This window comes from Lepus europaeus, chromosome 2, assembly GCF_033115175.1.
Source record: "Lepus europaeus isolate LE1 chromosome 2, mLepTim1.pri, whole genome shotgun sequence".
Lineage (NCBI taxonomy): Eukaryota > Metazoa > Chordata > Mammalia > Lagomorpha > Leporidae > Lepus > Lepus europaeus.
In genome coordinates this window covers 110222402-110247735 of record NC_084828.1, presented here as the reverse complement: position 1 = coordinate 110247735, position 25334 = coordinate 110222402, and the positions used below count along the sequence as shown (strand labels likewise).

Genomic DNA, 25334 nt, shown 5'->3' with positions numbered 1-25334 from the left:
ATTCCATAAGATAGGTGACCTGAGTTCTTCAAAGGTCAAGCAAGAAAAAAGAAAAAAGAAAAAAAAAGTCAGGGAGCCTTTTTTTTAACATTAAAGAAAAAAGGGACTGAATATCTAAATACAGTAAGTGACCTTAATTAAGTCCTGCATGAGAGGAAAAAGCTGTAAATGGCACTTGGAAGACTGCTAAGGGAATGTGAATTTGGACCATATCCTCAATCTTTTTTTTTTTTTTTTTTTAAGATTTATTTACTAATTTGAAAGGCAGAGTTACAGACACAGAGATATCTTCCATCTGCTGGTTCACTCCCCAAATGGCCGCAGTGACTGGGGCTAGGCCAGGTAGAAGCGAGGAACCAGGAGTGGGTACAGGGGCCAAAGCACTTGGGTCATACTCCACTGCTTTCCCAGGCACATTAGCAGGGAACTGGATCATAAGTGGAGCAGCAGGGACTTGAACTGGCACCCATATGGGATACTGGCACTGCAGGCTTTGGCTTTAACCCGCTGTGCAACAGCACCAAACCCACCCTAGATCTTATATCAAAGTTAAATTTCTTGAGCTTTATCATGGTATGGTGGGTATGAAGGAGAATCCCCTCAAGCTAATGTACTTAGGCCTCAAGTACTGTCATGTCTACAATTTATTTTCAAGTGGTCAGGAAATTTACATATATAGAGAGCAATTGAGTGAATACGGTAAACAATAAAATTTATAACTACATCAAGGGTATATGAGGACCCATTCTATAATCCTTCTATTTGTCTATGGATTTCAATATTTTCCCCAAAAAGTTCAGGAAATAAAAGAGTAGTCAGTATCAAAGCATAGAGAGGTGGTCACCGACTGAATCAAGATTATTCATTACAAATCCAATCAACACATGACCATACTGACAGAGAAAACAGGAAGAAGGAAGTAAAACCTTCCTTATTCTAAAACTGTCACTCCAGTCTTACGGCCAACTCCCTAACCCACACCTTCAACTCTTTATAGACCAAAGATATTTCCTTCAAAGATACAGCAAACATCATCATCACATGCACAGAAATTCCAATCAATCTTTCTGAGGAGAAAGGTCTACCATCATAGCAGTAGAGGAAATCCACCTTGATTAATCCACATAATCATTCATTCTTAAATATAAGCAAGCCTAGTAAGGATTTTAAGAGAAACTCATTGGGGTCAGCATAGTGACATGGGAGGTTAAGCTGCTGCTTGCATATCCAAGTGCCCTAATTCAAGTCCTGGCTACTCTGCTTCTGAACAAGCTTCCTACTAATGTGCCTGGAAAGGCAGCAGATGATGAACCAAGTACTTGGGCCTGTCACACATGTTACAGACCAGGATGGTGTTCCTGGCTCCCATCACCCATGTGACAGACCAGGATGGTGTTCTTGGCTCCTGACTTCATCCTGGCCCAATTGGCTGTTTGAGCATGATGGAAAATCAATCAACCTCTCTCTCTCTCTCTCTCTCTCAAAAGGTAAAGACTCAATCCAGAAAAACCAACATTCAACCAAACAGCTCCAGAAAACAGAAAAATAAATTTCTCATAAAATTTTTAGCCTCATACACATAAACATTAAACATCTATTTTTCACAATGACAGCCCAATACATGTCCTACACAGAAAAATCTAAAAACATCCTCATAAAACTCCACAAAAACTAAAGAATTAGCAAATCTAAGATACAGAGAAAAAGAACTGGCAGTTGCCTCAGAGAAGTAATGATGCTAACATCAGCCTTTTCTTCAGCAATAACAAATTTTGAAAGCATAGTTCCTTCCTTTCAAGTTTCCTAAGAAAAATTATCTTCAATACAAAATTCACATAAAAATAATTATAAAAAAGAGACAGGGAGGGAATGTTCTGGCCCACAAATTCAATGATTATCTACCATGTATCCTTTATTTTATTAAAGATTTATTTATTTGAAAACATTACAGACAGAAACAAAGACAGAGATGGAGAGAAATCTTTTATCTGCTGGTTCACTCCCCAAATGGCAACAACAGCCTAGACTGGGCCAGGCTGAAGCCAGGAGCTTCATCTGGGTCTCCATGTGGGTGGCAGACGTCCCAATATTTGGGCCATCTGCTGATTTTTCCAGGTACATTAGTAGGGAGCTGGATTGGAAATGCAGCAGCAGGGCACAAACTGGAGCCCATATGGGATGCTGGCATTACAGGTGGTGACTTAACCCACTATACCACAGCACTGGCCCCTTCCATGTATGCTTTAAAAGAAAGTTATTAGAACATACTACAGGGGCCGGCTCTGTGGCGTAGTGGGTAAAGCCACTGCCTGCAGTGCCAGCATCCCATTTAAGCACCAGTTCAAGTCCCAGCTACTCTACTTCTGATCCAGCTCTCTGCTATGGCCTGGGACAGCAGCAGAGGAAGGCCCAAGCCCTTGGGCCCCTGCACCCGCGTGGGAGACCCAGAAGAAGCTCCTGGCTCCTGGCTTCGAATCAGTACAGCTCCAGCCATTGTGACCATCTGGGGAGTGAACCAGAGAATAGAAGACCTCTCTCTCTCTCTGCCTCACCTTCACTCTCTGTGTAACTCTTTCAAATAAATAAATAAATCTTTAAAAAAAAATGCTTACACTATTGCTTGAGTATTTCCTTTGTGTATCCTCCACATACTTAAAATATTTGTTCACTTTGAATCCTTTGGCACTTAACACCATGCATAACACCAAGAAGGCACCCAATTAATCAATTTTTGGCACATATTATCCCTACTAGTGTGGGAAAGTAACACAGAATCCCACCCAGTAAAGAACCTCTGAAACTAAGCTCTGCTGTTTCAAGAACATGAGCTAACCATGAGCCCTCTTATCTGAAAACTTTACCTATAAGGCGTCTTCAAAAAGTTCACAGGACTCTTTCCACCATGGAATGATCTAGGATGGACTTCTCCCACTCTCACTTAGAGGTACTGTTTCCAATTTTTCTTTCTCATTTGTGGCCAACTCTTTGACCCACTCATGATGGGTATTTCTCTATGCGGGGCAGCCCACACTCACACATGAATGTGTTTTTATTCCTTCACTGTTAAATAAATTCTGCTACTATTTGCACACAATACAAATCTCCACTTGGTGTTTCTGCCTCTGTGGGAGACAATAACTTGAATTGGAAATCAGTGCATTGATTGCCCACATCAGAATGCTACCTGTGAATGAATCATCTTATGCAACCCTCACTATCCTCTTCTAAAAACTGAGTACACTAATGGCAACCCCATTACCTTCAAAGTATAATGTGTCTGTAAAAAGAAAAAGAGGGGGAACAGTGCTGTGGCGTAGCAGGTAAAGCCTCTGCCTACAGTGCCGGCATCTCATATGGGCACCAATTTGAGTACCAGCTGCTCCATTTCCAATCCAGCTCTCTGCTGTGGCCTGGGTATGCAGTGGAAGATGGCCCAAGTCCCTGGGCCCTTGCACGTGGAAAGACCCGGAGAAGCTCCTGGCTCCTTGCTTTGGATCGGCACAGCACTGGCTGTTGTGGCCAATTGGGGAGTGAACCAGCGGATGGAAGACCGACCGACCTACCTCTCTGCCTCTCCTTCTCTATGTAACCCTTTCAAATAAATAAATAAAATCTCTAAAAAAAATTAAAATAAAAATAAAAAAGAGGTCCAGTGTTGTGGTACAGCAGGTTAAGCCACCACCTGGAACACCATCATCCTATGTGAACATGGGTTTGAGTCCTGACTACTCTACTTCTGATCCAATCAACTTTCTGCTGATGCACCTGGAGGAGCAGCAGAAGAGAGCCCAAGTACTTTGGCCCCTGACACCCAGATGGGACATCCATATGGAGTTCCAGGTTCTTGGCTTAAAACTGGCCCAGCTCTGGCCATTGCAAGGCAAACCAGCAGATGGAAGACTTCTGTCCCTCTGTAATTCTGCCTGTCAAATAAACAAATAAATCTTATTTTAAAAAGTTAAAACAAAGTAGGGACCAGCACTGAGGTATAGTAGGTTAAGATCTCCACTTGTGGTGCCGGTATTCCATATGGATGCCAGTTCAAGTTTCAGCTGCTCCACTTCCAACCTAGCTCACTGCTAATGCTCTGGGAAAGCAGTAGCATGGATCAAGTAGGATGTAGTAAGTAGAAAAGCAGTAGGATGGACCAAGTGCTTGGGCCCCTGCACTCACGTGGAAGACTGAGAAGAGACTCTGGCTCCTCTCCCTCCTCCTTCCCTCTAACTCTGCCTTTAAAATAAATAAAATAAATCTAAAAAAGAAAAAAATGTTTATGGGAACTGCATATTTTGAAAAAACTATGCATGGATTTAAACTTCTCTGTTAATTCCATTTTTCCACAAACTTTTTGAAATCCCCTTGTATTGAGGCCAGTGCTATGACACAGGATAAGCCTCTGCCTGCAGCGCCAGCATCCCATATGGACACTGGCTAGAATGCAGACTGCTCCACTTCTGATCCAGCTCCCTGCTGGTGGCCTGGGAAAGCAGAAGATGGCTTAAGTTCTTGGACCCCTGAACCCATGTGGGAGACCCAGAAGAAGCTCCTGGCTTCAGATCAGCCCTGTAGCCACTTGAGGAGTGAATCAGCAGAAGGAAGACCTCTTTCTCTGTCTCTAACTCTGCCTCTCAAAAAAAAAAAAAAAAAAAAAGCCTTTTTATTTCCTCAAAAGTAGAAAAAGTAAACTTGTCCCATACAAGTCTGACCTAACTACTACAATCCCCAAAAATCTCTTTTCTGTAACTCCTGCGGCATCTATCATTTGATTATATAGTTGCATTACTTATTATTTGATCTACCTAAGCACAGTCGTTCAAACAAATATTACCATCCCTGAGGGAAGTGTCTGACTCACTCATGTGTACTCTCTAGTCAACTAGAACAATGAAGACATTGATAAACTTGACAACTGGCTGCCTGCCCATAAGTGGCAACTAAGGAATCACATCACTGAGGTTAGTATTAAATCTTTCCCTATACCCAATTTCAGGTTGTCAGAACACATTCTAAAATTGATTGTCTGAATTGTAGATAATCGACTTCTGCAATAATCAGAAAATAACTTCGATGTTATGCATTATATATACTAGTTGATAGCTATAAATCTTACCATTTGTCTTTTTATTTATTTATTTTGACAGGTAGAGTTATAGACAGTGAGAGACAGAGAGAGAGAGAGAGAGAGAGAGAGAGAGAGAGAGAGAGAAAGGTCTTCCGTCCGTTGGTTCACCCTCCAAATGGCCGCTAAGGCCAGAACTGCACTGATCTGAAGCCAGGAACCAGGAGCCTCCTCCCAGTCTCCCATGTGGGTGCAGGGGCCCAAGCACTTGGGCCATCCTCCACTGCCTTCGCGGGCCACAGCAGAGAGCTAGACTGGAAGAGGAGTAGCCAGGACTAGAATCGGCACCCATATGGGATGCCAGCGCCGCAGGCGGAGGATTAACCAAGAGAGCCACAGCACCAGTGTCTTTCAATAAATATTTATTACATGCCTACTATGTGACAGGCACACTTTTATAATACACAGAAACTACTGAACATCTGAACCATTGGTTCTCAAACTTTTTTACTGAATAGAATTACTCTTTCTTCAAAAGCTGTCTTCTGGGGCCAGGGCTGCGGCACAGTGAGTAAAGCTGCCACCTGCAGTGCCATCATCCCTTATGGGTGCCAGTTTGAGCCTCAGCTGCTCCACTTTCCGATCCAGCTCTCTGCTATGGCCTGGGAAAGCAGCGGAAAATGGCCCAAGACCTTCAGCCCCTGCACCAACATGGGAGACCCAGAAGAATCTCTTGGCTCCTGGCTTCAGATTGGCCCAGCTCCAGCTGTTTTGGCCACTTAGGGAGTGAACCAGCAGATGGAAGATCTCTCTTGTTCTCTCTGCTCATGCCTCTCTGTAACTCTACCTTTCGAATAAATAAATAAATCTTTAAAACAAACAAACAAGAAGCTGTCTTCTTTAAACTCTAGATTCAAGTACATTACATAACTGCTCTTGCTGGCCAAAGCTTAAGGTAAGGCCCAGGGCCATCTGTCTTAGTCTGCTGTGACTACTGTAACAAAACACCACAAACTGCATGAGTTAAATAACAGACATGTATATCCCCCAGTTCTAGAAGCTGGGAAGTCCAGAGTAAAAGTACTAGCAAAATTCAGTTTCTCATGAGGGCTCTCTTCTTGGCTTGCCACCTTCTCACTATATGCTTACATGAAAGACAGACTGGTGGTTTCTCTTTCCCTTTTTGAAGGATATTAGTTCTATCAGATGAGGGCTCCATCCTGATGGCCTCATTTAACCTTAAGCATAATGTCCTTCTTCTCAGTCTCACCCTCTTTCTCTTTCAAATAAATTAATCCTTTTTTTAAAAAAAATTTATTTGAAAGAGCTACACAGAGAGAGGAGAGGCAGAGAGAGAAAAGTCTTCCATCCGCTGATTCACTCTCCAAATGGCCGCAATAGCTGCAGCTGGGCCAATCTGAAACCAGGAGCTTTTTCCAGGTCTCCCACGCAGGGGCAAGGGCCCAAGGACTTGGGCCATCTTCTACCGTTTTCCCAGGCCATAGCAGAGAGCTGGATCAGAAGTGGAGCAGCCAGGACTTGAACCGGTGCCCATATAGGATGCTGGTGCTGCACGTGGTGACTTTTACCACAGTGTTGGCCCCAATCTTTAAAAAAAAAAAAAAGTTCATTTGTTTACTGTCGTCTCCTTGAAAGGCAAAGCAACAGAGAGAAAATGACTACAGGGTTGGGCAGGGGGGCGTCTTCCATCACTGGCTCATACACCAAATGCCTGCAACAGCCAGGAAGGAGACAGGAACTCCATCTGGGTCTCCCACATTCATGTGGGAGGGACCCAAGCCCTTCAGCTACCATTTGCTGCCTCCCAGGATGCACTATCAGGACTGTATCAAAAGTAGAGCAGCCAGGACTAATCTACCAGCATGTCCTATTAGCTCTACTTTCAAGGTGTATCTATAATCATTTTTCTATAATAAAATGCTCAAGAAAAAAAAGTATTCAGAATCTAGTTAACCATTTTTCACCAATTCTACCATCAGCATCATAATCCAAGCTGCCAGTGTAATCACTTCAATTATTACAAGAACCACTTTAGCGGGCTCCATGATTCTGTCATTATAAAATTAAGACCAATATGAGATCATGTCACTTTTCTTTAGAAATAACTGTCCAACAGCATCCCAACTCATGCACAGTAAACACAAAGGTTTTATAATCTCCTCATGATTAGATTACAAACACCTCTCATGTCCTCCCTAAGCCATACTCCCTCTCTCATTCCACTCCAGCTACACTGCCCTCCATTCTGTTACTTGAACATGTCCACCTCCCTGAACCACCTGCAAAATCCATCTTCAGTAGCAAGACTGCCTCTGACTGCACTAATCAAAACGGAAAATTCCTCGACCCCATTCCCCTTCCTTGCTTTATTTTTCTTTATAGCACTTACTCACCTGACCTATTACACATTTGCTTACTTTCTGCTTATCCTTAGCTCCATGAGGTCAATTTTTGTTTGTGATTTTATTGTATCTCAAGTACCTAGAATTGTTTGGCATATAATAAATACTCAATAAATCTTTTGAAAAATGAATTAGTGAGTGAATAAACTGACCTTCAAAAGCTCATTGTGTCTAGTATCATAATTATTAAGCTATCAAAAATATTTTCCCTTCATGACAAAATAGTAAATTAAAGTCAAAACATCTGGGATTAATATAGATTCTAGGGCCAAAAAATAAGGAAATAATTACGAGCAGCTCTTGAGTCATTTAGAGACTTACAATTGTAGATTCCAGCAATAGAATCCTTTCTAGTTAAAAATGCGCAGCTATGATGCCACTTGACTTACACAGAAACAAACAAAATTAACTATAAGCCTATCTACTGACATTTACGCATAGAAATAAGATAAGAAAGCTTCACAAATAACTTTGTCAGGGTAAATGTGGACTAAGAAGGGACAGTCACATTTCCTCTATACATTTGTACTATATGAAATGCATGTTTTATTTAGGCAATACAAAGCAAAGCTCTTAAACTTCCTTCCTCAGAGATAACTGAATATTACAGATTTTCTACCTGCATAAATTTGTAATTTTTTAAAAATAAGCTAAATGATGACTTCTCCTCCTAGAAATAGAATTTTTTCCTTTCCTTCCCACTAAGTGCAACTAAAAATCTTGGATGTTACCTATAAAAACCATAAGACAATCCCAAAAGTTCCACCACAGCTATCATTGAAGAACAGTAGTCATGCCTCTGGGCTACCCACAGCGGAGAGCCATAGAGTAACTAAGAATGTGAGCAGGCTGAGGCTCAGCAGCCACCATGGGTACAAAGAAAGCTTTGTGGAAGAGGAAATTTCTTCATCAAGCATACAGAGTTAGTGCAGAACATGGTCCAAAAGGTGTGTGGATATGCAATGGTGATGGCTCAAAAGATTTGGTTCCTGTCACTCATACAAGAGAATCCTGGGTTGAATACCTGGTTCCCAGTTCCAGCCCGGGCTCAACCCCTGCAGTGTCGCATTTGGGGAGTGAACCAGAGGCCAGGATTAGTCTTTCTCCTTCTAATAAATTTTTGTTTTGGGCCGGTGCCGTGGCTCACTTGGGTAATCCTCCACCTGCGGCGCTGGCATCCCATATGGGCACTGGGTTCTAGTCCCAGTTGCTCCTCTTCCAGTCCAGCTCTCTGCTGTGGCCCAGGAAGGCTGTGGAGGATGGCCCAAGTTCTTGGGCCCTGCACCTGCATGGGAGACCAGGGGGAAGCACCTGGCTCCTGGCTCCTGGCTCCTGGCTTCGGATCGGCGCAGCGCCAGCTGCAGCAGCCATTTGGGGGTGAACCAATGGAAGGAAGACCTTTCTGTCTCTAACTCTAACTCTGCCTGTCAAAAAAAAAAATTTTTTTTTTAAAGGTGTGTGGCTTTGCCCCATGAGTAGTGTGCCATAAAGCCAAATGGTCTCTAAAGGTCTCTAAAGCCAAATGGGCCATCAAATTCATCAAGAAAAGGGTGGAAGAATGGACATTTGGGCTAGCAGCTAAGACACTGCTTGGGATGCCCACACTCCATATTGGAATGCCTGGGTTCAAAACCTAGCTCCACTCCTAATTCCAGCTTCCTCTTGATAGGAGACAGTAGGTGAAGGCTCAAGTAGCTGGGTTGCTGCCAGCCACAAGGAAGACCCAGATGGAATTCTTGGCTCCTGGTCTTGGTCTAGACCAGCTCTCAATGTTGCAGGCATTTGGAGAATAAGCCAGGAGTGGAAAGATAGTCAAACTCAATCTCTCTCTCCCTCCCCCACCTTTCCCTCCCCCCAGCCTCTTTTAATAAAATGAAATTAAATTTTTAAATAAAAATTGTAAAGAACTAAAGTCCTTCATGAATTCTCATTGTTTATCTTACCAATAAAAAAGTCTGTTATTTTAGAAAATGTATGTCACTTTACATACATGGTGCAAATATATTTTCTCCCATTTTGTTGTTTTTTAAATTTTGGTTCTTGAGTTTTTTTATGTGTGGGTGGGAGGGGGCACAAAAGTCATCAATTTACACTTCACTTTAGCAAATCAAATTTGATAAAATCTTAGCCCCATTCAGTTGAAGTACTGAAGACATCAACCTAAATGCTTAGTTCTAATTAGTTCTAGAGCCCAACAACTAAAACCACCAATCTCACTACTAATAGTCCATAGAAGAGCCAGTGCTGTGCCAGCATCCCATATGGGTACCGGTTCGAGTACCGAGTCCTGGCTGCTCCACTTCCCATCCAGCCCTCTGCTATGGCCTGGGAAAGCAGCAGAAGATGGCCCAAGTCCTTGGGCCCCTGTACTCACGTGGGAAGACTTGGAGGAAGCTCCTGGCTCTAGATCAGCACAGCTCCAGCAGTTGCAGCCAGTTGGGGAGTGAACCAGCAGATGGAAGACCTCCCTCCCTCCCTCCGCCAGCCCGCCTCTCTCTCTCTCTCTTTCAAATAAATAAATTTTAAAGAAAAAGTCTAGGCTGGCGCCGCAGCTCAATAGGCTAATCCTCCGCCTTGCGGCGCCAGCACACCAGGTTCTAGTTCCAGTCAGGGCGCCGGATTCTGTCCCGGTTGCCTCTCTTCCAGGCCAGCTCTCTGCCGTGGCCAGGGAGTGCAGTGGAGGATGGCCTAAGTGCTTAGGCCCTGCACCCCACGGGAGACCAGGAGAAGCACCTGGCTCCTGCCATCGGAGCAGCGCGGTGTGCCAGCCGCAGTGGCCATTGGAGGGTGAACCAACGGCAAAAGGAAGACCTTTCTCTCTGTCTCTCTCTTTCACTATCCACTCTGCCTGTCCAAAAAAAAAAAAAAAGAAAAGTCTATAGAGTCAGTCATCCTGTTCTAATTAGGAGAATAAAGAGGAGGCTAGTTACCTGTACATTCAATTAACGTCTTCTCCCCAAACCACATCCATAGTCTCCCCAGGTTGTATAAGTAGACTTTCAACTCAGTTTTTAATAATATACCACTTTCCTCATGAGAAGCCCAGTCCTAGTCTAAACCCCAAAATGTTCAGCTGGTTACCTGACAGCCCACTTTGTAATCCTTTCTGCTCCAGAGGCTAGACTCTTCCTCACGGCTTCACTGCTACCTGGAAATTTACATCAAAGTAACCCCAACTCTGAAAACTACTGGAACTGCCACCAGATCGCTCATTGTTATCACCATCTACAGGTATCTGTGACCATGCTCTATCCTTTTTAGATACTGACCTAAATTTACTAAGCTACCTTGGGCATTTTAACTTGTACTGCTGCACTGACACTTAAGGGGAACGAATAAAGTGAATGTGATATATGCTTCCTTTTTTAAAAAATTGGTCATATGCTCTCTCTACTTATTTCTTTTCCCCTCATTAGTCACAGATTATGGCAATGCAGCCTCGTGTATGACATGTAGCATTAACAATGTCATAAAAATAAGTAAGATCATTGGATCTGTAATTTCTGTGAATGTCACATACACAAAATTGTAACAGAAATCGTTCTAAGGAAATGAGAGAAAAAACTCAAACACATCTACACACATATCTATACATATATACTTCAATATTATTTCAGGATATTGCATAATAAAAAAAAATTTGCCCATAAGAGCCGGCCCTGTGCCATTGCAGGTAGTCGCCACCTGCAACACCAGCATCCCATATGGGCACCAGTTCATGTCCTACCTGCCCTACTTCCTATCCAGTTCCATGCTAATGGCTTAGGAAAAGCAGTGGAAGATGGCAGAAGTATTTAGGACCCTGCCACCCATGTGGGAGACCTGGATAAGCTTCTTGGCTCCTGGCTTTGGCCTGGCTTTGCCTTGGCTCCTGAGGCCACTTGGGAAGTTAACCAGCAAAAGGAAGATATCTCGTTTCCCCTCTTTGTAATTCTGACTTTCAAATAAACTAATTTAAAAAAAAACTTAACTATAATTGAACTAGTTCACAAAATGTTTATCTTGCCTTTCCTTAACTATCATTGTATTAATTAAAGGCATCTGATGTCAATAACCATAACATAGGACATATAAGAGTTAGATTACATAAATTCTTCCTTTTTTTAGTCTAATATCTTCAAGTCATAAGTAATTTTCACACTAAAAAAAGAACACTTTTAATTAAAAATGTCACAACAGCCAGAAAATTAACTAGGTGCTGGACAGCCTATCTTTAGTAAAAACCATATTCTTAGCTAAATAAACAGTTTACCTTCAAATCCTTAATTACCTACAAAATATTTTGTATTGGATTCAACTTTACCAAGCATCGAAGTATTATCAGTTTGGCTGAACAAGGAAAAAATATCTAGAAAAGATATTATTATAAGTGTAACTGCATGGTTCTCAACAGGGGGCAATTTTGCCCCCGAGAAGGAATTTTGGTTCTCACATTAGAGAAAGAAGGGTTACAGGCCGGCGCCGTGGCTCAATATGAGGCTAATCCTCCAACTTGCGGCGCCGGCACACTGGGTTCTAGTCCCGGTCGGGCGCCGGATTCTGTCCCGGTTGCCCCTCTTCCAGGCCAGCTCTCTGCTATGGCCCGGGAGTGCAATGGAGGATGGCCCAAGTGCTTGGGCCCTGCACCCGCATGGGAGACCAGGAGAAGCACCTGGCTCCCGGCTTTGGATCAGCGCGGTGCGCCAGCCGCAGCGTGCCGGCCGTGGTGGCCATTGGAGGGTGAACCAACGGCAAAAGGAAGACCTTTCTCCCTGTCTCTGTCTCTCACTGTCCACTCTGCCTGTCAAAAAAAAAAAAAAAGAAAGAAAGAAGGGTTACAGCCTACTGGTATCTAGTGGGTAGAGGCAAGAAATGTAGCTAAACTTTTTAAAGTCTCAGATTTTCAGAGGTTTAACATTAATTCTCAATTCTTAACACCATCATTATTTCTTGGTAGTTGTTATTTTATTAGCATGCAATAAATATATGGTAACAACTTCATAAAAAGCAAGAGTTTACTTTTGGAAAACAGAAATTAAGATTTTTAAATCTAGAGGAAAAAAATCTAGGGTACTTACAGATGTCTGGGACATACTTGACTGCTGTGTGACACTTCCTGTGGGGGATGTAGGTGGTCTTCCACTGGATAAACTTGCCTAAAATAATAAGACCTTTATAATATGTCTATAAAAACCTGAAGCTAAAAACTTTCTGGTACCAACATAACACAAAGCCATAACCATAAAAGCTGAAAAGTGTACTTATGAAGTAACTCATTTTACAGTCAACATGCCTTAAGATTTGCCCAGATTTTTAAAAAGAAAAGAAAAAGCTAAATGGTGAAAACAAGGGGTCTGGCTGTAGCATAGTGGGGAAGCTGCGGACTGCAGCCAGCATCCCATATGGGCACTGGTTCAGATCCCGGCTGTTCCACTTCCAATCCAGCTCTCTGCTATGACCTGGAAAAGCAGTTGAGGATGGCTCAAGTCCTTGACTTGGTTTTCCACTGTCTTCCGGTGTCACAAATTACATTGGCTTATTCATTCTAGTTCAGGGAATCACTTGATTTTACTTGTTATTTTAGTGGCAGTATGAGAAGAAGCAGGTTACTGTACTTTTTTTTTTTTCCCCTTTAAAGAATTAGCTATTTATTTGAGAGGCAGAACTGCAGACACAGAGAGGTCTTCCATCTGCTGGTTCACTCCCCAAGTGGCCACAACAGCCAGAGCTGGGCCGATTCGAGGCCAGGAGCCTCTTCTGGGGCTCTCACATGGGTGCAGGAGCCCAAGCACTTGGGCCACCTTCCACTGCTTTCCCAGGCCATTAGCAGGGAGCTGGATTGGAAGTGGAGCAGCTGGGACTTGAACCAGCACCCATATGGGATGCCGGCACCACCAGCAGAGGCTTAATCTACTACTACACAGTGCCAGTCCTACTGCGTTTGAAAAAGCTGCTTTCCCTGTAAGCTGCATCATAATTTAGGTAACCAGTTTCCTATTGCTGGACAATAAAATTAATTCCAGGTTTTCTTTATATTCACTACTGTGATGAAATGTCTTAAAAGTAAATTGAGGGCCAGCGCTGTGGCGTAGTGGGCTAAGTCTCCACCTGCGGAGCCAGTTCAAGTCCCGGCTGCTCCTCTTCCAGTCCAGCTCTCTGCTGTGGCCTGGGAAAGCAGTAGAGGATGGCCAAAGTGCTGGGGCCCCTGCACTCGCGTGGGAGACCAAGAAGCTCCTGGCTTTGGATTGGCACAGTCTGGCCATTGTGGCCATCTGGGGAGTGAACCAGTGGATGGAAGACCTCTCTCCCTCTTTCTCTCTCTGCCTCTCCTCTACTTTCTCCGTAACTCTTTCAAATCTTAAAAAAAGAGAGAGAAATACATTAAAAAAAGAAAAAGAAAACAAAGTATCCAAATGGCTTATTTTATTTGCAGCACTCATTGTCAGTTTTACTCCACAAGGCTCTGTCATCAACTGAGATTCTCCTCTGGTGAGGAGATTTAAGAATAAATCTCTGGCCGGTGCCGCGGCTCACTAGGCTAATCCTCCGCCTGTGGCGCCGGCACACCGGGTTCTAGTCCCGGTCAGGGCACCAGATTCTGTCCCAGTTGCCCCTCTTCCAGGCCAGCTCTCTGCTATGGCCCGGGAGTACAGTGGAGGGTGGCCCAAGTGCTTGGGCCCTGCACCCCATGGGAGACCAGGAGAAGCACCTGGCTCCTGCCTTTGGATTGGCGCGGTGCGCCGGCCGCAGCATGCCTGCTGTAGCAGCCACTGGAGGGTGAACCAACGGCAAAGGAAGACCTTTGTCTGTCCAAAAAAAAAAAAAAAAAAAGAGTAAGTCTCAGGGCTGGCGCTGTGATGGCCTGAAGCGCCCACACCCCATATGGGTGCCAGTTCTAATCCCGGTTGCTCCTGTTCCAATCCAGCTCTCTGCTATGGCCTGGGATAGCAGAAGATGGCCTAAGTCCTTGGGTCCCTGCACCCACATGGGAGACTTGGAGGAAGCTACTGACTTCAGATCGGCACGGCTCCGGCCGTTGCAGCCATCTGGGGAGTGAATCAGCGGATGGAAGACCTCTCTGTCTACCTCTCTCTGTAACTCTGCCTTTCAAATAAATAAAATAAATCTTTAAGAAAGAAAAAAAAATAAATCTCAGGGCCAGTGCTATGCTATATTGGATAAAGCTGCTACCTGTGGGGCTGGTGCTGTGGCACAGTGGGTTAAGAACCCAGCCTGCAGTGCCGGCATCCCATATGGACACCAGTTCAAGTCCCGGCTGCTCCACTTCCGATTCTGCCCTCTGCTGTGGCCTGGGAAAGCAGTAGAAGGGGCCCAAGTCCTTGGGCCCCTGACCTCCGTGGAAGACCTCGAAGAAGCTCCTTGCTCCTGGCTTCAGATCAGCTCAGCTCTGGCTGTTGCAGTCATCTGGGGAGTGAACCAGTGGATGGAAGACTTCTCTCTCTCTCTCTCTCTCTCTCCCCCTCTCTCTCTGGTTCTACCTCTCTCTGTAACTCTGTCTTTCAAATAAATAAAATAAATCTTAAAAAAAAAAAAAAAAAGCTGCCACCTGCAGTGCCGGCATCCTATATGGGTGCTAGTTTGAGATCCAGCAGCTCCACTTCTGTTCCAGCTCTCTGCTATGGTCTGGGAAAGCAGTGGAAGACAGCCCAAGTGCTTGGGCCCCTGCATCCATGTGAGAGACCTAGAAGAAGCTCCTGGCTTCAGATCGGCTCAGCTCCGGATACTGCAGCCATTTGGGGAGTGAACCAAAATATAGAAGGTCTCTCTCTGCCTCTGCCTCTCTGTATCTCCACCTTTCAAATAAATAAATCTTCAAAAAAAAAAAAAAAAAAAAGATTAAATCTCAAACAGAATTTTGTTTACATAGTACAATAATGGAAAACTTTTTAAAACATAAGCATGGGGCCAGTGCCGTGGCATGGCAAGTAAAGCACCACCTGCAGTGCCGGCATCCCATATGGGCACCAGTTTGAGTCCTGGCTGCTCCACTTCTGATCCAGCTCTCTGCTATGGCCTGGGAAAGCATTAGAAGATGGCCCAAAACCTTGGGCCCCTGCCCCTGCATTTGAGACCCAGAAGAAGCTCCAGGCTTCGGATCAGCACAGCACCAGCCATAGCAGCCATCTGGAGAGTGAAACCAGCAGACCTCTCTCTCTCCCTCCCTCCCCCCCTCTCTGCTTCTGCCTCTGCCTCTCTGTCTTTCAAATTAGTAAATACATCTTTAAAAATAAAAAAACATGTAATCATAAAATCATGTTATCAATTGGAATGATTTGATTTCACAAAAGTGTACATACACATTTTTACACAAAATATTTCTGGAGGGATAAACATTAAATTGTTACAGTGGCCAACTGTGAAGAGTGGGACACAGTTGTAGGTGTGGAAAGGAGTAACACTAGTTTGATTTTTTTTTTAAACAAGTGTAAATTACTTACATAATAAAAGAATTTATTTTTGGTTAAAATATAATTCACATAACCCAGAGTATTCACTGTTACACCTAGAATTTGATAAACAAAACTGTCACTTGCATAGCATGTCTCCAATTTAGATGAAAATCAGTGAGACAAAAGCTACCAACAGAGTAACAAACCATAACCATTTTTGTTTTCTCAATTAACTTTTCTGTGGCAGCCTAGTAAAATATTTCCTTTGGGAAAAATAATCCTAGGACATTTGAGAACTCTGAAATAATACTCCACATTTTTATTTTAAATTATTATCTGCAGATAATGTAAATTCTGGTCTCAAAAAATTCTGAGTTTATTTCAGTCTCACCTGAACAGCAGCAAGGCTCTGCAGCTGAGAGCTGCTCAGATGCTGCTGCTGAAGAGCTGCGGTGTGCAGCATCAGGTGCTGCTGTTGAGCTGCGTACATCTGCTGAAGGTACTGTGCAGCTGAGCTGGAGGGGCGGTGCAATGCCTGTTGAATTACCTGTGATAAGTCAATTGAAGCAATGTCAAACCATAAATTTCATTTTTACTTTAATCTTAAGTTGAAAGTATTTTTAAAAAGCCAGTTTATTTTTTATAGAAAGCTTTTATATAATAAATATCCTAAGTTCAACTTTTGGATTATAGTGGTTCTTCCCCCATACCCGCCCTTCCACCCCCAAACCATCCCACCTCCTACTCCCTCTCTCATCCCATTCTTCATTAAGATTCATTTTTAATTATCTTTATATACATAAGATCAACTCTATACTAAGCAAAGATTTCAACAGTTTGCACACACACACAGACACGCAAAGTATAAAGTACTGTTTGAAGACTAGTTTTACCGTTAATTCTCATAGTACAACACATTAATGACAGAGGTCCTACATGGGGAGCAAGTGCACAGTGACTCCTGTTGTTAACAATTGGCATTCTTCAAAGTCTAGAGTTACATGTTAGCAATGCACATCACCAAGAGGCTTTATAAAAAGTTTTCAATCCCAACCATGACTTACACATGAAAGATATGCATAAGTTCAGGATACTGAATACAAATCAACCAGCGTATCATTCACTTCAACTCTCATTTTAAATAGGCACTGTGAAAATGGGAATGCTTCTGTACAATAATGAGTAGTATATAATGAAATTAGTGTTCTTTACAGAGTACCTACTCTACATTAATTCCCTTTAAAGATGCACATGGGCCGGCGTCGCGGCTCATTTTCTCTCATCTCTCTAACTCTGCCTGTCTAAATAAATAAATAATAGATGCACATGTAATATTCAGAAAAAAAAATTATCAGTCTATAAAAGGAGTTAGTGTTTAGAAATTAAAAAAAATTGACACTCTTATTTATGACGTCAGTAATCACCCAAGGCTCTTGTCATGAGCTGCCAAGGCTATGGAAGCCTCTTGAGTTCGCCAACTCCAATATTATTTAGATAAGGTCATAGTCAAAGTGGAAGTTCTCTCCTCCCTTCAGAGAAAGGTACCTCCTTCTCTGATGGCTCCTTCTTTCCACCAGGATCTCACTCACAAAGATCTTTCATTTAGGTCATTTTTTGTCATAATGTCTTGGCTTTCCATGCCTGAAATGCTCTTATGGGCTTTTTAGCCAGATCCAAATACCTTAAGGGTTGATTCTGAGGCAAGACTGCTGTTTAGGGCATTTGTCATTCTATGAGTCTGCTGTGTATCCTGCTTCCCATGTTGGATCATTCTCTCCATTTTAATTCTATCAATTATTATTAGCAGACACTGTTCTTATTTATGTAATCCCTTTGACAGTTAATCTATCTTTATGATCAGTTCTGAACTTAAACTGATCATTTTAACCTGTAAGATGGCATTGGTACCTGCCAACTTAATGGGATTTGGAGTTCATAAAAGCCACAGTTTAAAACTTCACTACTTCAGCCGGTGCCGTGGCTCACTTGGCTAATCCTCCACCTGCGGCGGCGGCACCCCAGGTTCTAGTCCCGGTTGGGGCGCCAGGTACTAGTCCCGGTTGCTCCTCTTCCAGTCCAGCTCTCTGTTGTGGCCCGGGAGGGCAGCAGAGGATGGCCCAAGTGCTTAGGTCCCTGCACCCACATGGGAGACCGGGAGGAAGTACCCGGCTCCTAGCTTTGGATGGGCACAGCGCCGGCCGTGGCAGCCATTAGGGGAGTGAACCAACAGAAGGAAGACCTTTCTCTGTCTCTCTCTCTCACTGTCTATAACTCTCTCTCTGTCTCTCTCACTAAGTCTGCCTGCCAAAAAAAAAAAAAAAAGCTTTACTACTACAATACTCAAAATCATCAAGCGTATTAATATATTTCTCTCCTAGCTATATACCACCGGGATCCACTTTAATTTACCAACTTAATTACCCAGTATAGAAAATTTACAAAAAGGGGCCAAATAAGCATTTGGAAAAAACCTTAAAAATTTACAAATTAAAACAAAATACTATTCTCTTTCAGATGGACAAATTTTAAACACTACTACTATTTACTGGGGAAAAGAAACACCCCAATAGTGGTAGTAAGAATATAAGCTGGGGGAGAAAGGAGGGCCAGTGCCGTGGTGTAGCAGTTAAGGCTCTGTTTTCACACCAGCATCCCACATGGGTGCCAGTTCCTTGTCGCGACTGCTCCTCTTCAGATTCAGCTCCCTGCTAATGGCCTGGGAAGGCAGTGAGGATGGCCAAGTGCTTGGACCCCTGCACCCACGTGGGAGAACCAGAAGTAGCTCCTCACTCCTGTCTTCAGATAGGCCCAGTTCCAGCCACTGCAGCCATTTGGGTAGTGACCCAGGAGATGGAAGACCTCCCTGTCTCTCCCTCTGCCTGTGGCTCTGCCTCTCAAATAAATACATCTTAAAAAAATTAAGTTGAGAGAAAAAAAGGGGAATGGGATGTTGTCTGCAGTCCCAGCATCCCATATGGACAACGGTTTGAGTTCTGGCTGTTCCACTTCTAATCAAGCTCCTTGCTATGTGCCTGGGAAAGCAGCGGAGGATGACCCAAGTGCTTGGGCTCCTGCATCTATGTGGGAGACTGGGGTGGAGTTCCTGGCTTCAGCCTGGCCCAGCCCTGGTCACCTTGATAATTTGGGATATGAACTGAGGGAGAATCCCTTTCTCTGCTTCCCCCTCTAATTCTGACTTTCAAATAAATAAATAAATCTTTAAAAAAAAAAACAACAAAAACAAATAAGGTTGGTACCACCTTTCTCAATAACACTTTGGAGATGAATACTTTTACCATGCATTCTAATAAGAGTTATGTAGATCAGCTAGCTGTTCAAAACTAGCCACTAGCCACATGTGTCTACCGAGCATGTAAAATGCAGCAAGTGTAGCTAATAAACTGAGCTTTTAATTTTATTTTTTTAAAATATTTACTTATCTTCTATATCTGGCTCTAACCTCTCTCTGGAACTCTGTATTTCAAATAAAAAAAAAAAACTTTAAAAAAGGGGGGTGGGCGGCACTATGGCACAGCTGGCTAAAGCCCCAGCATGCATTGCCGGCATCCCATATGGGCGCCGGTTCACGTCCCGGCTGCTCCACTTCCAATCCAGCTCTCTGCTATGGCCTGGGAAAGCAATGGAAGATGGCCCAAGTCCTTGGGCTCCTGTGCCCACATGGCAAGAAGAAACCAGAAGAAACTCTTGGTTCCTGGCTTCAGATCAGCTCAACTCCGGCCGCTGCAGTCATCTGGGGGAATGAACCATGGGATGGAAGACCTTTCTCTTTCTCTCTCTCTCTCTCTGCAACTCCGTATTTCAAATAAATTTTTTTAAAAAATCTTTAAAAAGGATTTTCTTACCTGAAACTCAGACCAACAGGAAGAAAAAAAGAGAGAGAATGAGAACAAAGAAGGGAGGCAAGGATGGAGAGGAAGAGAGGGGGAGAGGAGGGAAGAAAGAGGGAGGGGGTTCACTCCCCAATGGCCGAAACAGCCAGGTCTGGATCAAGCTGAAGCCAGAAGCCAGGAAATCCACCTGGGTCTCCCACATGGGTGGCAGGGGCCCAAATTTGGGTCTTTTACTGCCTTCCCAGGAGCACTAGCCAGAGGCTGTATGGAAGCAGAATAGTTGGGACTCAAACCATTTCTCCGATATGTGATGTCACCTGCTAGGACAGAATGCTAGCCAGAGTTTTAATTTTTAGTGTAAACAAGCACATGTAGCTAATGGCTACATTATGCAATACAGAGATTTATATTTACTAACAAAAAATTCTCAAATATATATTATATATATTATTAGGTGACAGAAGCAGGTTACCAAGTATCATATAGAATAAGATACCATTTTAAAGGTATTTGAAATGACATTCAGGAAGGCATTGAAAAACTACTAAAGAATACCGACTGGAACTAGATTAGAGATTTTTTTACCTTCTCATTTGTACTTTCCAATAAATGTCTGAAAACCTTACAAGTAGGTATGTTAATAATTATATAAAATTGGGGCCAGCACTGAGGCACAGTGGGTTAACACCCTGGCCTAAAGCACCAGAATCCCATATGGGCGCCGGTTCTAGTCTCGGCTGCTCCTCTTCCAATCCAGCTCTCTGCTATCACCTGGGAAAGCAGACTTGGGCCCCTGCACCCGCATGGGAGACCTGGAAGAAGCTGGCTCCTGGCTTTGGATCGGCGCAGCTCCAACCGCTGCAGCCATCTGGGGAGTGAACCAGCAGATGGAAGACCTCTCTCTCTGTCTCTACCTCTCTAACTGTCTTTCAAATAAATAAAAATAAATCTTTAAAAAAAATAAATACAAAGTAATAATAATTATATAAAATTATAAAGTTTAGAAAATTACTCAATATAATTTTTTAATGTTTTTTAAATGTCAGATACCTTAATTGTTCCAACACATAATACCATTTTATTTTTTAAACCATTCTTAAAAAAATTTCTGGGGGTCAGCATTGTGGCATAGCAGTTAAAGCAGCTGCCCACAATGCCAGCATCCCATAAGGGTGCTGGCTTGTGTCTTAGCTGCTCTACTTCTGATGCAGCTCCCTGCTAATGGCCTGGGAAAACCAGAGGAAGATGGTCCAAGTGTTTGGTCCCCTGCCACACACATGGGAGACCCACAAAAGCTCATGGCTCTGGCCTGGCCCAGCCCCAACCTTTGTAACCATCCGGCAGATGGAAGGTCTCGCTTCCCTCTATTTTTTTCTCGTTAAAGATTTATTTATTGATTTGAAAGGGAGAGTTACAGAGAGAGAGGAAGAGACAGAGTAAATCCACAGGTTTATTCCTCAAATGGCAGCAAGGTTGAGAGTTGGACCAGGCTGAAGCAAGGAGCTTCTTCTGGGTCTCCCATGTTGGTGCAGGGGTCCAAACACTTGGGTCTTCTTTTGCTGCTTTCTCAAGCTATTAGCATGGAGCTGGTTCAGAAGTGCAGCAGCCTGTACTTGAACAGGTGACAATCTAGGATGCCGGCACCACAGGCAGTGGCTTTACCTGCTATACCACAACGCAAACCTCTCTCTGCAACTCTTTGAAAATAAATAAATATTTAAAAAAAAAATCTCTGAAAGTATTAATTACTATATTTACTATTAAAATAAAGTCCTGGGCCTGAAACGTCATAAACGTAGAAAAGTCAAGTGTCCTAATAAGACCACAGAAAACTCCTGCGTCTGTCCAAAGGCCAGATTACTCCAGTCCTCTGCAACCACAACCCAAAGTTACATGTACACTATGACTCTGAGACAGCACAGAATCCCAACCTCAGCATCAAACCATAGACTTTTTTTTTAAAGATTTATCTATTCACTTGAAAGTCAGAATTACACAGAGAGGAAAGGCAGAGAGAGAGGTCTTCCATCCGATGGTTCACTCCCCAATTGGCCGCAACAGCCAGAGCTGCGCCGATCCGAAGTCAGGAGCCAGGAGCTTCATCCGGGTTTTCCATGCGGGTGCAGGAGCCCAAGGACTTGGGCCATCTTCTACTGCTATCCCAGGCCATAGCAGAGAGCTAGATCGGAAGAGAAGCAGCCAGGACTAGAACGAGCGCCCATATGGGATGCCAGCGCTTCAGGCCAGGGCGTTAACCCGCTGCACCACAGCGCCAGCCCCTGAACCACAGACTTTTTAAACATTGAGTAATACAGACATAATCCTAGATCCTAGAGGTCTAAGTCATGACATGTTGGACCAAAGTGTCATGAATCCCCTTACTCAAATGTCAATAAAAAATATTGCCCTGTGTTACAGTCTACTTTCATGCATTAATATCTCTCCAATAGACTGCTATGTGAACCACAAAGTCCTGTCACAAAATTAGTGGTTTCTGACCCCTAGTTGCAGGGACTATAGCTCAGCATTAAGTCATTCAGAATTACATAAGCCTTTTTTGTTCAGATAAACCTATATATGTCCTTTTAATTCTATAATAAAATTATAAAATCAAGGGGTCAGTGCTATGGCGTAGCAGGTAAAGCCGCCAGCTGCAATGCCAGCATCCCAGGTGAGTGCTGATTCAAGTCCCAGCTGCGTCACTTCCTATCCAGCTCTCTGGAATGGCCTGAGAAGTCAGTAGAAGATGGCCCAAGTCCTTGGGCCCCCGCACCAGCATGGGAGACCCGGAGGAAGCCCTGGCTCCTGGCTTTGGATCAGCGCAGCTCTGGATGTTGCAGCCAGCTGGGGAGTGAACCACCAGGTGGAAGACCTCTCTCTCTCTCTGCCTCTCATTCTGTGTGTAACTCTTTCAAATTAATATATCTTTAAAAAGATTAGTATAAAAAAATTATGCCTCTCACCCAAACCTCCACTGCTACTACTGACAACAAAAACGCCTGTGCCCTTTTTATGCAATACGATATAGTACTGCTTTAAACTCCATTACTATAAAGATCAAGTAAACTGTATCAACTAAACAAACCTAAAACTTCTTTCTAAATAGTCCCTTTACCCTTTGCCCCTAAAAACTTCAGAACAGATCCTCCTTCTTAGGATTCTGAGGCCACATGGGCTTAAAATGAACCTCGTAATATATCTACAGACCTGAACAGATCTCCCTAATTTATACATTTAGATCAAACATAAAATAGCCCAGGAAAATCCAGAGCCATTCTATATGCTAGGTTTTAGATTGAGTGTCTTCACACTATAGCAGCATTCAGAGACCTTCCAATTATAACCTTCCTGACACACAAATAATCTAAAGGATGACAAAGCCCTCTCAATAGTATTATTAGTAAATAACTTTGGTGGTTGTTTCAAAAATTTAAAATTTCTAAGTTTCAAGATATGAAACAATACATGCATTTAGCTTATTAAAAAGGAAATGGCAGGTTAAGTCTTAGTCTACCCATTAGCATCCTCATAGCTGAAAGTACCTGCACAGCATGTCGGTCAGAACCACTGTAGACAGAGATCTGCGGCTGCTGCATTCGAGAGGAGGAAGTGGTGATGGTGGTGGTGGTGGTGCTATTGGTTGTTGTTGACACAGAAGATGTACCAGGGTTTGGTTCACTATCCATAGCTGTACTGTGGTCCTTAAATCTGGCAGATAACACAAAGGTTTGCATTGATACAAGCATTACCTTATGTGCCTTGAAGAATATTCATTCCAATGAACTGATTTCTAGGAAGGCCCTCCTAACACAAAGCTAGCACACAGTCACCATTAGCACTGATTAGGGAAATATACTTCACATATATTCCAAATGTTAATACCTACCACATTAAATTCAAATGACTCAGGATATAACTATGATAAAATCTGGCCTAAAGTTTGTCTTTGTATTATTCAAGTAGATGGAGGTTTTAAGACCAAAAAAGGTTGGGACTGGCATTGTGGTGTAGCAAGCAAAGCAGTCACCTATGAAGCAAGCATCCCATACAATAGGCACCGGCTCATGTCCTAGCTGCCCCTCTTCCAATCCAACTCCCTGCTAATGGGCCAAGTGCTTAGCACCCTGTCACCCATGTGGGAGACCCAAAAGAAGCTCCTGGCTTTGACCTGGCCCAGCACTGGTCATTGTGGCCATCTGGGACCTGAACTAGCAGATGGTAGATCTCTCTGTTTCTCCCCTGTCTGTAACTTTCAAAATCTTAAAAAAAAAAAAAAAGGCTAAAAAGGTGATAAAAGAATACTTGACAACCTAGAAAAGGCTTAAATAATATCAGTACTTTAAAACATTTCTTTTCTTTACATTCTTTTGACCAGACTAACAATAAGCTCACTCTTATCTACACATTAAAACAAAACATCAGGGCCAGTGTTCTGGTGTAGTAGGTTAAGCCTCTACTGCAATGCTGGAATCCCATATAGTGCCAGTGAATGACCCAGCTGCTCCACTTCCTATCCAGCTCCCTACTAATGTGCCTGCAAAGGCAGCAGGGGATGACCCAAGTACTTGGGTCCCTGCACCCATACAGGAGACCTGGGGGAAGCTCCAGGCCCTTGGCTTCAGTCTGGTCCAGCCCTGGCCATTTAGGGAGTCAAACAGCAGATGGTAGACCTGTCTCTCCCTCTCTTTCAAATAACTAAAAATAATTCCATTAAAAAAAAAAAAAAAAAAAGAATGTCAAGGACTTGTTTTAACCAGCTTAGTTTTAGTTATCATACATATCTTGCTTCTGAAAAGACCTCTTGGGGCCGGTGCCCTGGCTCAATAGGCTAATCCTCCGCCTGAGGCACTGGCACACAGGGTTCTAGTCCTGCTCGGGGCGCCGGATTCTGTCCGGTTGCCCCTCTTCCAGGCCAGCTCTCTGCTGTGGCCCCAGAGTGCAGGGCCCTGCACCCGCATGGGAGACCAGGAGAAGCACCTGGCTCCTGGCTTCGGATCAGCGCGGTGCGCCGGCCACAGCGGCCACTGGGGGGTGAACCAACGGCAAAAGGAAGACCTTTCTCTCTGTCTCTCTCACTGTCCACTCTGCCTATCAAAAAAAAAAAAGACCTCTTGGGGCAGGCATTGTTACACAGTGGGTTAAGCCACACCTGGGACCTGATATCCCATATCAAAGTGCCACTCTTGTCCTGCTCCTCCACTTCCCACCCAGCTCTCTGCTAATGCACCCAAAAAAGCAGTGGATAATAGACCAGGTGCTTCAGTCTCTGCCACCTATGTCGGAGACCCAGATGGAGTTCCAGGCTCCTGGCTTCAGCCTGACCCAGCCCTGGCTGTTGCAGCTGTTTGGCGAATAAACCAGCAGTTGGAAGTGCTATCTGTCTCATTCTCACTTTGCCTTTCAAATAAAATAAATCCTTAAAAAAATAAAAAGTTCTCTTTGAAAATAAGTTAATAAACTGTAGGGGCAGCCATTTGGTACAACACTTAAGACACCTTTTGATTATACCCACAACCCATAATGAAGTGGCTGGGATCAAATCCCAGCTCTGCTCCCAACTCCAGCTTCCTCTTAATGTGCACCCTGTGATGCAGCAGGTAATGGCTCAAGT

The 25334-nt window shown here is 43.6% G+C and overlaps 1 protein-coding gene across 10 annotated transcripts in view; it reads right to left on the bottom strand.

Annotated features, from left to right (window-relative positions):
* PHC3 (polyhomeotic homolog 3) overlaps positions 1-25334 on the bottom strand; it is a 112882-nt gene that overhangs the window by 85234 nt on the left and 2314 nt on the right. For 8 of the 10 annotated variants that reach the window (XR_009868057.1, XM_062211948.1, XM_062211960.1 and 5 more), the window contains exons 2-4: positions 23266-23431; positions 16264-16419; positions 12540-12617 (exon numbers count right to left, since the gene is read on the bottom strand). Coding sequence is in view for 9 of the 10 variants with exons in the window: in XM_062211948.1 (XP_062067932.1) it covers positions 12540-12617; positions 16264-16419; positions 23266-23431 (400 nt within the window). In the remaining variant the exon portion in view is untranslated. Of the gene's footprint in view, positions 1-12539; positions 12618-16263; positions 16420-17780; positions 18409-21718; positions 21903-23265; positions 23432-25334 lie in introns of those variants that run through there. The other 2 variants (XM_062211966.1, XM_062211972.1) reach the window with 2 other exon arrangements.